Below are 12413 nucleotides of genomic sequence, written 5' to 3'. Positions count from 1 at the left end.
CAGATATGTTGAGTCTGATTTTGTCAATTTTACCTTTAAAAAAAGATGAAAACTCATTGCATTTATTAGTTGAGAGAAGTTCAGGCGCTAATTGTGAGGGGGGATTTGTTAACTTATCAACAGTTGAAAATAGAATACGAGTGTTATTTGAACTTCTATTGATAATGTTAGAAAAGAAAGACTGTCTTGCTTTGCATATTTCAGAGTTATATGTGCGGAGCATCTCTTTATGGATTTCATAGTGGATCTGAAGTTTGTATTTACGCCATTTTCTTTCAGTCTTCCTACACTCTCTTTTTAGAAGTTTAACTGCTGGATTTTGCCTCCATGGTGCTTTCTGTTTGTCCTTAACTTTCTTGAATTGTAATGGAGCAATGTCATCCATAATGTTTGCCATTTTTGCATTAAAGTGATCAAATAAGTCTTCAGAGTCTGACAGTTGACTTGACTTTAGTGAAAGTGCTTGCTCAAAGAGAGCACTTGTCTGATCATTTATGATTCTCCTTTTTACCATCATAGCTGTGTTTTGAGTGTGTGGGGACATAGACACATCAAAGAACACGCAGAAATGATCAGATAAGGCCAGGTCTTTAACAGCTGTAGAGACATCGAGACCCTTTGTGATAACAAGGTCGAGGGTATGGCCGAGAGAGTGTGTTGGCCCCTGTACATGCTGTGTTAGGGAGAAAGTATCGATTAGTGCAATGAATTCCTTGGCATAATTGTTTTCAGGATTATCCACATGCAAGTTTAGATCCCCTGATATAATAAGACAGTCAAACTCTATGCAAACAACTGATAGCAGTTCACCTAGCTCTTCAAGAAAAACTTTAGCTGAATGTTTTGGAGGCCTGTAAATTGTCAGTAATAAAATCTGAGGAGAAGACTTAATGCATGCGCACAGATATTCAAATGAAGTAAAGTCACCGAATGACGACTGATTGCACTGAAAAGACGTCTTGAAAAAAGGAGTCCTCTCCTTTTCCCCTACGACAAACGTTTGAAAAACTGCCTTGTGCCACACCTGCATGGACTGCAGCCAAACACACTCACCTGCACTCAGTTTGTTTTATTGCTGTTTATGTCTTGTGTATGTAGGTGTATGTATGTGTCTTTATACTGGGAGATTTTAGCTGTGTGGGCATAATGGTATAGACGTTCACCCCTCTACAATGGTTTTGCCCAACATACTGATTGGGGTAATTGCCTAGCCTATTTAAAGGCAGGCTTATTTCACACAGGAGAGAGACATGATAGACTGGAAACACAGGAGAACCAGGAAGACACGCGGAAGAGCTTGATGTCCAGAAATCAGGGAAGTCGTAGAGTTTAATGTTTGTTTGTTTAAATGTAAAGTTAACCTTGCTTGTGAGGCAAGGATTAAGTGAGGTCCAAAGTTACAAGGTTGCCTTGTTTGGACAGGGAGCCTAGAAAGAGTAGGTTCCTGGTGCCTAGTTTTATGGCACGGTACATGTTTGTAGACTGAAGAACCCTGCATTTCATGTTTGGACTCCAATTGTGCTCCTGGATCTGCCTGTTAATTTTGGACAATAAATGATTATATTTTTGTACGGAACTGCTGTCTCCTGCCTTCTATCAACACCATCTTATCCAGTGGCGCACCTCCCTAAATGTGGGGTGGTCGCCTAGGTCCCTCACACTAACCATATACAAAAACAACTCTAACCACACTTGTGGGGTATACTACGAAGCACGTTAGACATATCTAGGCTATGTAGACATATCGAGGCTTGACAAAGCCTTGACTTAGGGGTATACGTTAAGTGATCCTACGATTGCAGTGTGATATATTTGTCAAACTAGGCTTTCAGCTCAGATCTGTGCGCGTTCTCGGTGTTGGCATGACTTTGGCCAATCGTGTAACGTGGAGACGCACAAGCCTCTATTTAAAAACAATTACTTCCGCATTCATGAGCGATAGCTTAATCTACACTGCGGTCATTTTTTGTGTCTAACCTATAACATCAAATAAATCAATTGTCATCAGTTGTTGTATGCTATGCACGTCCATCCACTTTCGTGTCACAGCATACCCTGGCTTTGAGCGCAATCAGAGACTTTCTAATGAGGAGACACAGCACTCAAAAAATGCTCCATAGAAATGCATGGGGCTAGTTTGTCACGACAATATGGCCGTTGTCTACACATATACACAAGGGTGTACTTTGGAGTGGGTAAGACTGTTTTTAGTGGCAGGCTAGCACATACCGTTGACTTGCGCTAGCCTAGCACCTGCGAACTCTGCAATTAGAAGGACTGGATGAAACGTGTTGAAAACGGTCTCCACTGATAAATATCACACTTGCTTACTTGGAAATGAGGTCCTATGTCCAAAATCCTGAACCACCCCTTTAAACACCATTTTACAGTTACAAAATGAAAACAAAGTGGGGAGTGCTTTATACAGTCAACCTACCCAATGCAAAGCATACCGCTTCTGGTCGGGACAACACAAGGACAAAATGTAGCAGAACGGTGTACGTTCTCCAAAGGGGGCTCTAAGACACCAATCTCAATACAGCTGCTTCATTACGGCGAAAATCACATACTAACTAAACTACATTTCTTTGTTACACATGCAGTCAGATGCATGACAGGATCTAAGAGTTTGTATTTACACCATTTTCTTTCTTTCCCAAATAGCATTTTTTAAGCTAACTACGTTGTTGGTGCTTCGCTTTATGTGTAGGGACCCTGAGCAAGCTACTGACTAGGTTTGATGCTGTTTTGAACAATATTACTGGTTAAAAAATGCTATTTGGGAGGCGTTTCGCTCATGGCCCTTAGCTAATCCACTGTTTGCGATTTGGGGCTGTAGCGTATACCGAAGCAAGCTCTGTAGTGGTTGATCAATACTGTCTCCACGGCTTATTTGATGTGTTTTAATGCAGAAAAACACTTGGGTCAATTTTCGCTGGAATTACACTTTAAGAAGAACAATAGTGGGCTTGATCAAGCCGCGATACTGTAAAATCTTAAAAAATACTGTGATACTCATTTTTGGTCATACCAACCAGCACTAGTGTGTATCAATGGAGGCCAGTTAGGCTACTGCTTTTGTCCAGCTGATATTATTCCTTCACTCACTAACAGGTAGCCTACATGTGAGGGTGAAAGTTATATGTTCTAAGAGAACAGTATGTTGATGATGCTCAATCTTGACTGAGATAGAGCAATTATTATTTTGTTTGTTTGTGCGTGTATATGAAGGTATGTGTATGTGTTTGTGTGTGTTTGTCTGTGTGTGGCAGGTCTGCGCGGCTCTCTTTCCCGACTACAGCTTGATTATGTGGATATCGTCTTTGCCAATCGTACTGATGTCAACACCCCAATGGAGGGTCAGTCTGTGTTTACATGTTTGTTTGTGTTTATGTGTGTTTGTCTGTGTTTATGAGTATAACTGCAGACATTTGAAGAATATGAGCTGTGGTGTCATCAATCTTTTTTTGTGTTTGTTTACTGTATAATAAGTTAACTGTTACATAATTTGTGTGTGTGTGTGTGTGTTTTGTTTGTTGCAGAGGTGGTAAGGGCAATGACATTTGTGATAAATCAGGGAATGGCCATGTACTGGGGAACATCAAGATGGAGCGCCATGGAAATAATGGTGAGATTTTTGTTTTTTGTGTAGCTGTTTTATTTTTTTCCCAGTCTGGTCCCCTCTCTCAAACCAATTCTTTAACATATCCCTCTCTCACACTTCTCTCCATCTCCCCTCTCTCTGTCTCTCTCTCTCTCTACTATAACACTCACCCTCTCTCTGTCTCTCTTTCTCAAATTAAAATTCAATGAGCTATTGTTGACTGTTAAAGTTACTAATGGTGTTTGTGTGTGTGTTGGGGGGGGGGGGGAATGGTGTGCATATGTGTGCTTATGTGGGTGTGTTTAAGTGAGTGTGTGTGTTTGTGTTTATGTGTCTGTGTGTGCTTGTGTGTGTGTGTGTGTGTGTGTGTGTGTGTGTGCGAACCTGTGTTTGTATATTTATGTGTGTGTGTGTGTGTGTGTGTGCATGTCTGTGTGTCTTTATTTATTTATGTGTGTGTTTGTGCGTGTGTGTGGTTATGTGAAGGGATGCAGTGGAGGCTAATCGCAAGTAAACACAGTTTATCCACCTCTTATTATAGTTTATCCACCTCTTATTATAGTTTATCCACCTCTCATTATAATTTATCCACCTCTCAAAATAGTTTATCCACCTCTTATTATAGTTTATCCACCTCTTCCACCTCTCATTATAGTTTATCCACCTCTCAAAAGAGTTTATTCACCTCTTATTATAGTTTATCCACCTCTTATTATAATTTATCCACCTCTCAAAAGAGTTTATTCACCAAATGCAACTTTCAACATTCAAAAATCACACTGTATTACACATTCCACATTCACAATATGTACGCTCATCAACACTTTAGGAACCATTTAATACCACTGGTATTGTTATAAACATTGAACAATAACATTCACCATCATCAAACATGTTCTGAATGCCTTTTTAAAAAATCCGATTCATAATTCATAGTTTACCCACCTCTTATTTTACTACTACACCCCTGGTTATGTGTGTGCGTGTGGAATGATGGAATTTTGCCGACCCATCATAATTGGTGTTGAAATGTCAGTAAGAATTCATAGTAGTGGAATATCCATGTTGTTTTATTCATAATATGTTTTGGTAGATGTATAATCCAGCTCATACAAACATAAAGAATTAGAAACAAATACATTTCAAACTTCTTTCCGTGTGCTTTCCGTGTTCTGGAAGACACATACTTCCTGCTACATACGAGTGAAGCATATCGGCGTGATCACGTTAGATTGAACCCACCCATGTGTCTCTGCGACCAATGGTTCTCGATATAACAAACTGCATGAAATTGGGCAAACAAGCTGTCAATCAGGCACCCCAGTTTTGATTGACAATAACTCGAGCCTACAGCGAGCCTCAGACCTTTACAGTGATATGCGATTTCACCGTAGAGTCCTACAGAAATCAGATTTATTCACCTGTGGAAAAGAAGGGGGGATGGTACAGAGCGAACCTGATGAAGCGCTAGGCGAAACACGTTGTTCGTTCAAAAATAAATATTAAGTTAATAGTGATCAGTGTGCGGTGATTCTTGATCTTTCACTCTTGCACCATAGGTTTCCTTTATGTCTAGCAGCCTATGCCGATTGCTGTGTGCATGTTATTGTCATTATGTGCAGGGTAGAAATTCGACTGAAATTACATTAAATCAGGTTGTTTTAACTAAAATTAGACTGCAAAATGGGGTTTTGTCCACTACATTTAAGTTCTCTGTTCCCGTTTATTCCTGTTAATTCCCATATATTCCCGTTAATTCCCATGGAAAGTTTCCAACTTTGAAAATTCCCGGAATTTTGCAACCCTAGTTGCCGTAGACTACTACGGTAGGCTAATGAGCAGCTAACCTGCTAGCTAGAGATAACGTTAGATAGATAGTTACTTTATTCATCCCCAGAGGAAAATTACAGAACGTTACCTTATACGTTAATGTCACACCTGGTGCGAGATTCTTAATTACCAGTATTTAAAGTTATCCACTGTTAGGAAAAGGGAGACCACTAATAGCTAGTTTAACCAGTTTAATTCACAAGTACGGGGCACATTAAAATAAACTAGATGTACCGCGTAGCGGTACAAAATATGACCGCCGCTCAGTCCTGCACATCCATTCCGCGAAAATAAATCATATTAATGAATTTGTCTCCATCTTCTACTCCATTCCTCACTCTTGAAACTTTTGTGTATGCTTGTTTGAAATGTGTGTTTGCACACATTCCGCACACAAAGTAGCCTACTGGCGCTGCAAAGGTGAATAGATTTGTTTCTGGGCCAAAAAATCTGTAACATTGTTATAAAACCTTTAAAATCTCTAAACAATCACAAGTAGGGCAGTTCATCACAGTCCATCCATTGCAACTGGACTGATGAAAGGTACACCTGTAGGCTACATTGTATTTGGGAAAAGCAGAAGGTAGCAGCATAATGTATTTATTTATTTATTATTAAACAAAACAATCCCTGTCAGTTCCATGCAGTTTTCAACAGCTATCAAGAAGAGAGGTCATGTCATGGATTTTTGTGAATGTTTCTTCTTCTACATATGCATAAGTTTAGTCATCTAGTTCAAATGATATTCAGCTTTATTGTCAATGCACAAATGAAATACCAGTAGTCTAAAACAAAATGCCGTTTTTCCCAGTGGTGCAAATAACTGACATGTCCAAAGGGCCTTCATGAAATGCGTTGCGAGACTGTTCATACACATTTTAACGGGCAAAGTTGAAGAGCTACTCTCCGTTATTGTTTGTGCAAATAATATGCTGATTCATGTTCCCTTGCATTTTGCAACCATGAGGTCAATGGTTAAGCTCAATCTTTTGACGCAATCTTTTGATTTTCACCCAGCCTAGTCCATGGTAGGCGCCCGATAGAAATATTGTTTAATTTTGCGATTGAGATATCCACGCACTGGCGCCCCCCCTGCGACGTGTTCGCCCCCCGGTTTTAGAGCTATTCTAAATGCAAAAATGCATAGAGGGAGTTATGACAAAACCGTGACTGTTAACAAACTATAAGCTATATAAGGTAGGCCCTATGCTAGGCCTATTACACAACACAAATTGTCGCTAGGCTATGCTGGCGACCCAAATAAAATCTCCGTTGGAACCAATGGCTTACACCTTACAGTATCAAGCTGCCACCTCTTGGCGAAAAAGTTAATAGTTTTGCATATCAGTAGTAATACATTTCACGTAGCTGTGAATCACGGAAAGGGCGAATGAAGTGGACACTTCTAAACGGAACCCAACCCACTGTACAGTAGCTCAAGGTCTGTGGCTAAAGCAGCCATAATGAAAGCGTTATCATTGTTTGGATACTTCACACACACGTGTTTTTTAATCGCATAGACTACAACTACCAAGCTGGAATCAAAGCACATCGACTCCCCTCTCACACCCTAAACACGCACTTCGAACAAACAAAAAGCGCCTCAGTCTCACGGAATAGCCATAGGCAAAACTGTATCTGACCCTTGTAACGTTGGTACTAAATCATTCATCGCAAAGAATGATTTTTGTAGCACGTGCAACAAATATGTGTAGGTACAGCCCTGCCCTGAATACATCTCAACGTGCGCTCTAAAACATCTGGTTTAAATGGAGATTGTAGATCATCACGGGATCATAGACAGGTTATCTTTCAGGTAGCCTATATATTTTCCATTAAAAAACCATCACGTAGCGAACGTGTTGTGGCTAGCCTAGGTTATGGTCATAAGCAAATGAGATGACAGTCGAAAGATACAATTAGTGCTGTTATCGATTTGCTTGGTAGCTTATAAACGCATTTATGGTTTTCTACAAATACATCAATAATCAAATTGGCCTCCATCACTCAACCATGCTAACGGTAACATTATTTTACCTACGTTCTGCTATTGATAGGATTAACGTAGCCTACCTGCAGTAAAAAACAAGCATGTCCGATAAACATTCTCAGATTTATTTCGGCTTCAAGAGGAAATGGGAATTACATGTCATGCAGAAATCATCCTACCCTTAGACATTCTCTGCGGTAAACTACTGTAGCCTACAGTCTTGTCCTTGTAGGAAGCATAGTGTCTTTCCAACCCATTTAAGATTAACTTCCAACAAAATTACGTCTCACTGCAACGATGCGCCATCTAGTGGACAAACGACTACTTATCGCCAATACTGGAAATGCAGCCATGATGATGATGATGAATATTTATTTTGGCTTTCTTTTAATCCTACTGAATTTGTAATTATGTATCGGCCGTTCTAATACCGATAGTATGTGGGTGCCTGTGTGTGTGTGTGCATGTGTATATGTGTGCACCACCATCTACAGGCCAATGAGTGTAGAGTCACTAAATGTACACATAACTTAATTTTTTAGACCCCCCCCATGGATGAAATTCTACGAAACTTGGCATACCCCCAGAGAATGTCAGGTTAATCATACACATAAAATTTGGTGCAGTTCTGAACGTCTTTACTGAAGAGAGGGGCGATTAAAGCAGAATGATATTGCATTTTCATTTTTTACCGGGGGGGTGCAAATCACAAATGAGTGATTATGGGCTAAGTTGATGTGGGCCCTTGAGACCAACATACCATAAAAATTTCTTCATCCTCGGTGCCACGGTTCAGGTAGTTATTGAGGAAAAACTGCATTTTTTGGGTTTCGGGGGGCCCAGCGCGGAGGGGGAGTGGCCCCTGGGGACCAAACGAAATTTTTCCGTAAAAGTCTAGTGGGGCTACATACCCACCAAATTTCATGTGCCCTGGTGTTTCGGTGCCCCGGGTATCGTTGACCAAAATTTCAGGAAGTAGATGACGGGGAAAAAAAAAAAAAAAAAAAAAAAAAAAAAAAAACTTTGACAATCCCTATATGACCGCTTCGCTAGCTTCGCTAGCGGCGGTCATAATAAGCAATAAAAAACAGCAATAGTATAAAACCACAGGATCCGTCATTCAGCTCAAAATAGACAGCACATATTCAATATCATAGTCATCCAGCTCAAAATAGACAGCACATATTCAATATCATAGTCATCCAGCTCAAAATAGACAGCACATATTCAATGTTCAATCACAGTTCATTAGTCTTAGGAGGTGCACGTTGCTGATAAGTCCAAACAAACGCCTTTTGGAATCACAGTTCATAATAACGTAGTCCGAGTCCAACCGCGCAAATGCACGTAGTTACAGCAGTAGAGGCAATAGGGAGTGGAATGCAGTCATCCAGTGCAATCTCTCGCTGACACCTGGCAGCCTTCCACACCGCTCCGCGGCCTTGTTTAAATAGCTGCAGCACTGTGGAAGGACCAAAAGAAAGCCCTCAGTCGCGAACACACACAGATCTCAGATCTCACTCACACAAATACATATGGACAAGACAACGTTCCTTTACTTAGCTTAAATAAGCGTTGAATCATGTTCCGCGTCTCGTCGTTGCCCTGTCTTCCTTTTCCGCCGACCTGCGCTCTGTCGCTGCTTTGTCCACCCGCAAAACCCTTCAGTAACGCTCCAGTCCACAGTCTCCACAGAATCTCCGCTGCCAAGCCTGCTTTCTCCCGATTTCTCCGCTGCTTTCTCCCGTGTGTCCGTGCCTTCTCAGTCCATTTTTCCCCCTGCTTCTCCTTCGTTGCACCTGCGTTTTTATCAGACAACAGAACAACATGCCTGCCCCACATAGTCTCACATCTCGCCAATGCTGGGCGAAGAGGGGTGTGTCTCAGGTAATCTCAGCTGACCGTAATTACGTGAAGCCCTAATTGTAAAGTGTTAGATAAATGTCCACAGCAAATCCACAGCACTCAGTGCTCACACACACAAGGTCAGTCATATAAGTCCAATGGCAATCACTTCACACTGCACAAATTATAATAAATTAAAATGCAAACCACACGTGAATGAATAAGACACACTGTACATAAAGCACACAAATTAATTAAGGCATTAAGTTTAACTGGGTTCACAAATTATGGCACAGCTTAGAATGAAGTTCTACACTTGACATTTCCCCCCCTCTTTAATAATGGTCGTCCCGACCACTTACTCAGTGCGATAACGAACTGGGGGCCTCCAAAAATTGGATCGCTGGGACTGACGTACAGTGGGCTGATGTACAGTGGGCTGATGTGGTTCGCCCTGGGAGGCTGCTGGTCTTTCGGAAGGGTCAGGTGGATGGGCCTGAGCTAGATCTCTGGCCTCCATGGCCGACTGCGGCGTGGGGTTGACCAGAACTCCTGGGAGCCACCATGTTGGAGGGGGTAACTGGGTTGCTTGGTCTGCGACAGGTTGCTCTTCTGCTTCCCTGTAGTCCTGCAACACAGCTAAAGGGCATAATCTGAGGTTATTACGATGTACTGTACGCGTCGGGGCCTCCTTACCCTCTGGCCGAAGCACGTATACTGGGTGGCCCTCCCGCAGCTGCTTAACCACCACAAATGGCTCTGGTACCCATCTAAGGTTCAGTTTACCCCTAGCCCTCCTACGAAAGTTGCGAACAAGCACTCTTTCTCCTGGGAGCAGGGGTGCTAGTTTAGCATGCCGGTTGTATCGGGCTTGGTCCAATTTCTGTCTGCGTTGAGTCTGTCTCTTCACTGTTCCATAAGCATAGTCCAGGTCTTCCTGATGCCTTTTCACCCAGCCGGATAGGGTATAGGAACCTGATGGCGGCTTTAGGCCAGTTGCCCAGTCTACAGGTAACCTGGCGTGTCTACCAAACACCACATAGTGTGGGGTCAACCCCGTCGCGCTATGGATGGTGTTATTGTATGCCTGGATGAGGCTGGGCAATTTATGGGGCCAATGGTCTTGGTCAGATTCAGTGAGGGAGCTTAACAGTCCCAACAGGGTCTGGTTGAATCGCTCACATGTCCCATTCCCCTGGGGGTGATAAGCTGTGGTACGACTCTTCTGGCATCCATATAGCTGGCAGAGTTCTTTCATCAAGGACGACTCGAAGGCAGCTCCTCGGTCTGTCAAAATCCTTTCCGGGCAGCCAAAAGGTTGGATCAAGTTGTTGTAGAGGGCTTGAACTGTCGTGCTGGCAGACTGGTCTCTAGTGGGCACTGCTAGAGCATATTTTGAAAATAAGTCTGTTATAACCAAAATATAAGGATATCTGTCCTGGGGTCGTCCTAAGGAAAGATAGTCTACCCCTACAAGCTCAAATGGATAAGAGGTAACAATGGACATCACCTCAGGGCCAGCCTTCGCGCAAACACATTGTGGGCAGGTTCCCGTCCACTCCTTCACATCTTGGGCCATTTTTGGCCAGTAGCAACGCTGTCGCAGTATGGCCAGAGTCCGTTCACTACTTGGGTGACCGTGGGCTTGATGGTAAGCCCGCCATATCTCTTCAGCTTCTTGTTTAGGGACGATCGCTTGGAAGACTTCCAATCCCGAGGCCACCTCCTTGCACAGCCTCCCCAAGACACCATCCCGCAACACGACCCGGTTCCACTCTCGTCGCAGTAGTTTTGCATAAGGAGACAAGGGGTCACTCCACTCGGCTGGAGGCACTTGTTGTTCCTTCCACTGTCGTAGTTGCGTCAGCTCCGGGTCCTTGGCCTGCCGCACCGCCCAGGTCTCTTCCTCCTCAACCACCACTCCGTGGGCACTGGCTGGTGTCGACTCTTGTGGGTCTGGTAACCTAGACAGAGCATCAGCGTTTTTATTGTGTATACCTGGCCGATATTTAACAGTATACCTAAAGTTTGCCAACTGCGCCACCCATCGTTGTTCCACGGCACCAAGGCGAGCTGTCTCCAAATGCACCAATGGGTTGTTATCTGTAAAAAGGTAATCTTTTAATTTTTCGGTGACTGCCCATTTCAGAGCCAACAGCTCTAATTTAAAAGAGCTGTAGTTTTGATAATTTCGCTCTGTTGGTTGTAAGCTACGGCTGGCATAGGCGATCACACGTTCTGTACCATTTTGCACCTGTGCTAGCACTGCCCCCAAACCCTCTAAACTAGCATCAGTATACAGTTTAAATGGTTGAGTAAAATCTGCATAAGCCAGTATGGGTGCACCAAGTAGGGCTTCTCTTAACTGGTCAAAAGCTTGCTGGCACTCTGGTGACCAGTTAATGCCCATAGTCTTCCCGTGTGTAGCAGTACCCCGTGTCAAGGCATTCAGTGGTAATGCAATTTTAGAAAAAGCAGAGATGAAACGGCGATAGTACCCTGCGAAGCCAAGGAAGGATTTTACCTGCTTCACAGTCTGGGGAACAGGCCAGTTTCTTACGGCGGCTGTCTTGGCTGGATCGGTTGCAACCCCTTGCTCGCTGATGACATGGCCAAGGTAGCTCACCTTGCTCTGGAACAAGTGGCACTTCTTGGGCTGTAGTTTCAACCCATGGTGATGAAGACATTGAAACACCTCCTCCAGATGGCGTAGGTGGCTACTGAAATCAGGAGAAAATACAACCACATCATCAAGATAAATCAATAATGACTCGTTTACTAGGTTTCCCAGGCAACGTTGCATTAATCTTTGGAATGTGGCTGGCGCATTACATAACCCAAATGGCATACGGTTAAACTCGTATAAGCCAAGTGGAGTTGCGAATGCGGTTTTCTCTCTGTCCAGGGAGTGCATTTCTACTTGCCAGTAGCCACTTGCGAGATCTAATGTGGAGTACCATCGGGCAGCCTTGAGTCCGGTTAAGGATTCCTCTATGCGGGGCAAGGGGTAAGCATCCTTGTGCGTGAGTACATTCAATTTTCTATAGTCAACACAGAATCGCCAGCTTCCATCTTTTTTCTTGACTAGCACAATTGGGGCTGCCCAAGGGCTTGCACTCTCCCTCACCACACCACTCTCCAGCA

General features: G+C 43.1%; 1 protein-coding gene across 2 annotated transcripts in view; it reads left to right on the top strand.

Annotated features, from left to right (window-relative positions):
• LOC143101364 (voltage-gated potassium channel subunit beta-3-like) overlaps positions 1 to 12413 on the top strand; it is a 194766-nt gene that overhangs the window by 73432 nt on the left and 108921 nt on the right. For both annotated transcript variants that reach the window (XM_076264659.1, XM_076264658.1), the window contains exons 8-9: positions 3273 to 3359; positions 3543 to 3628. In XM_076264659.1, coding sequence (XP_076120774.1) covers positions 3273 to 3359; positions 3543 to 3628 — 173 coding nt within the window. The remainder of the gene's footprint in view (positions 1 to 3272; positions 3360 to 3542; positions 3629 to 12413) is intronic.

The sequence above is a fragment of the Alosa pseudoharengus genome, unplaced genomic scaffold (assembly GCF_046254945.1).
Source record: "Alosa pseudoharengus isolate Yale_2024_CS ecotype anadromous, Long Island Sound unplaced genomic scaffold, YU_APseudo_1.1 YU_APseudo_1.1_scf_33, whole genome shotgun sequence".
NCBI lineage: Eukaryota > Metazoa > Chordata > Actinopteri > Clupeiformes > Clupeidae > Alosa > Alosa pseudoharengus.
This window is presented reverse-complemented; position numbering and strand designations above follow the sequence as displayed.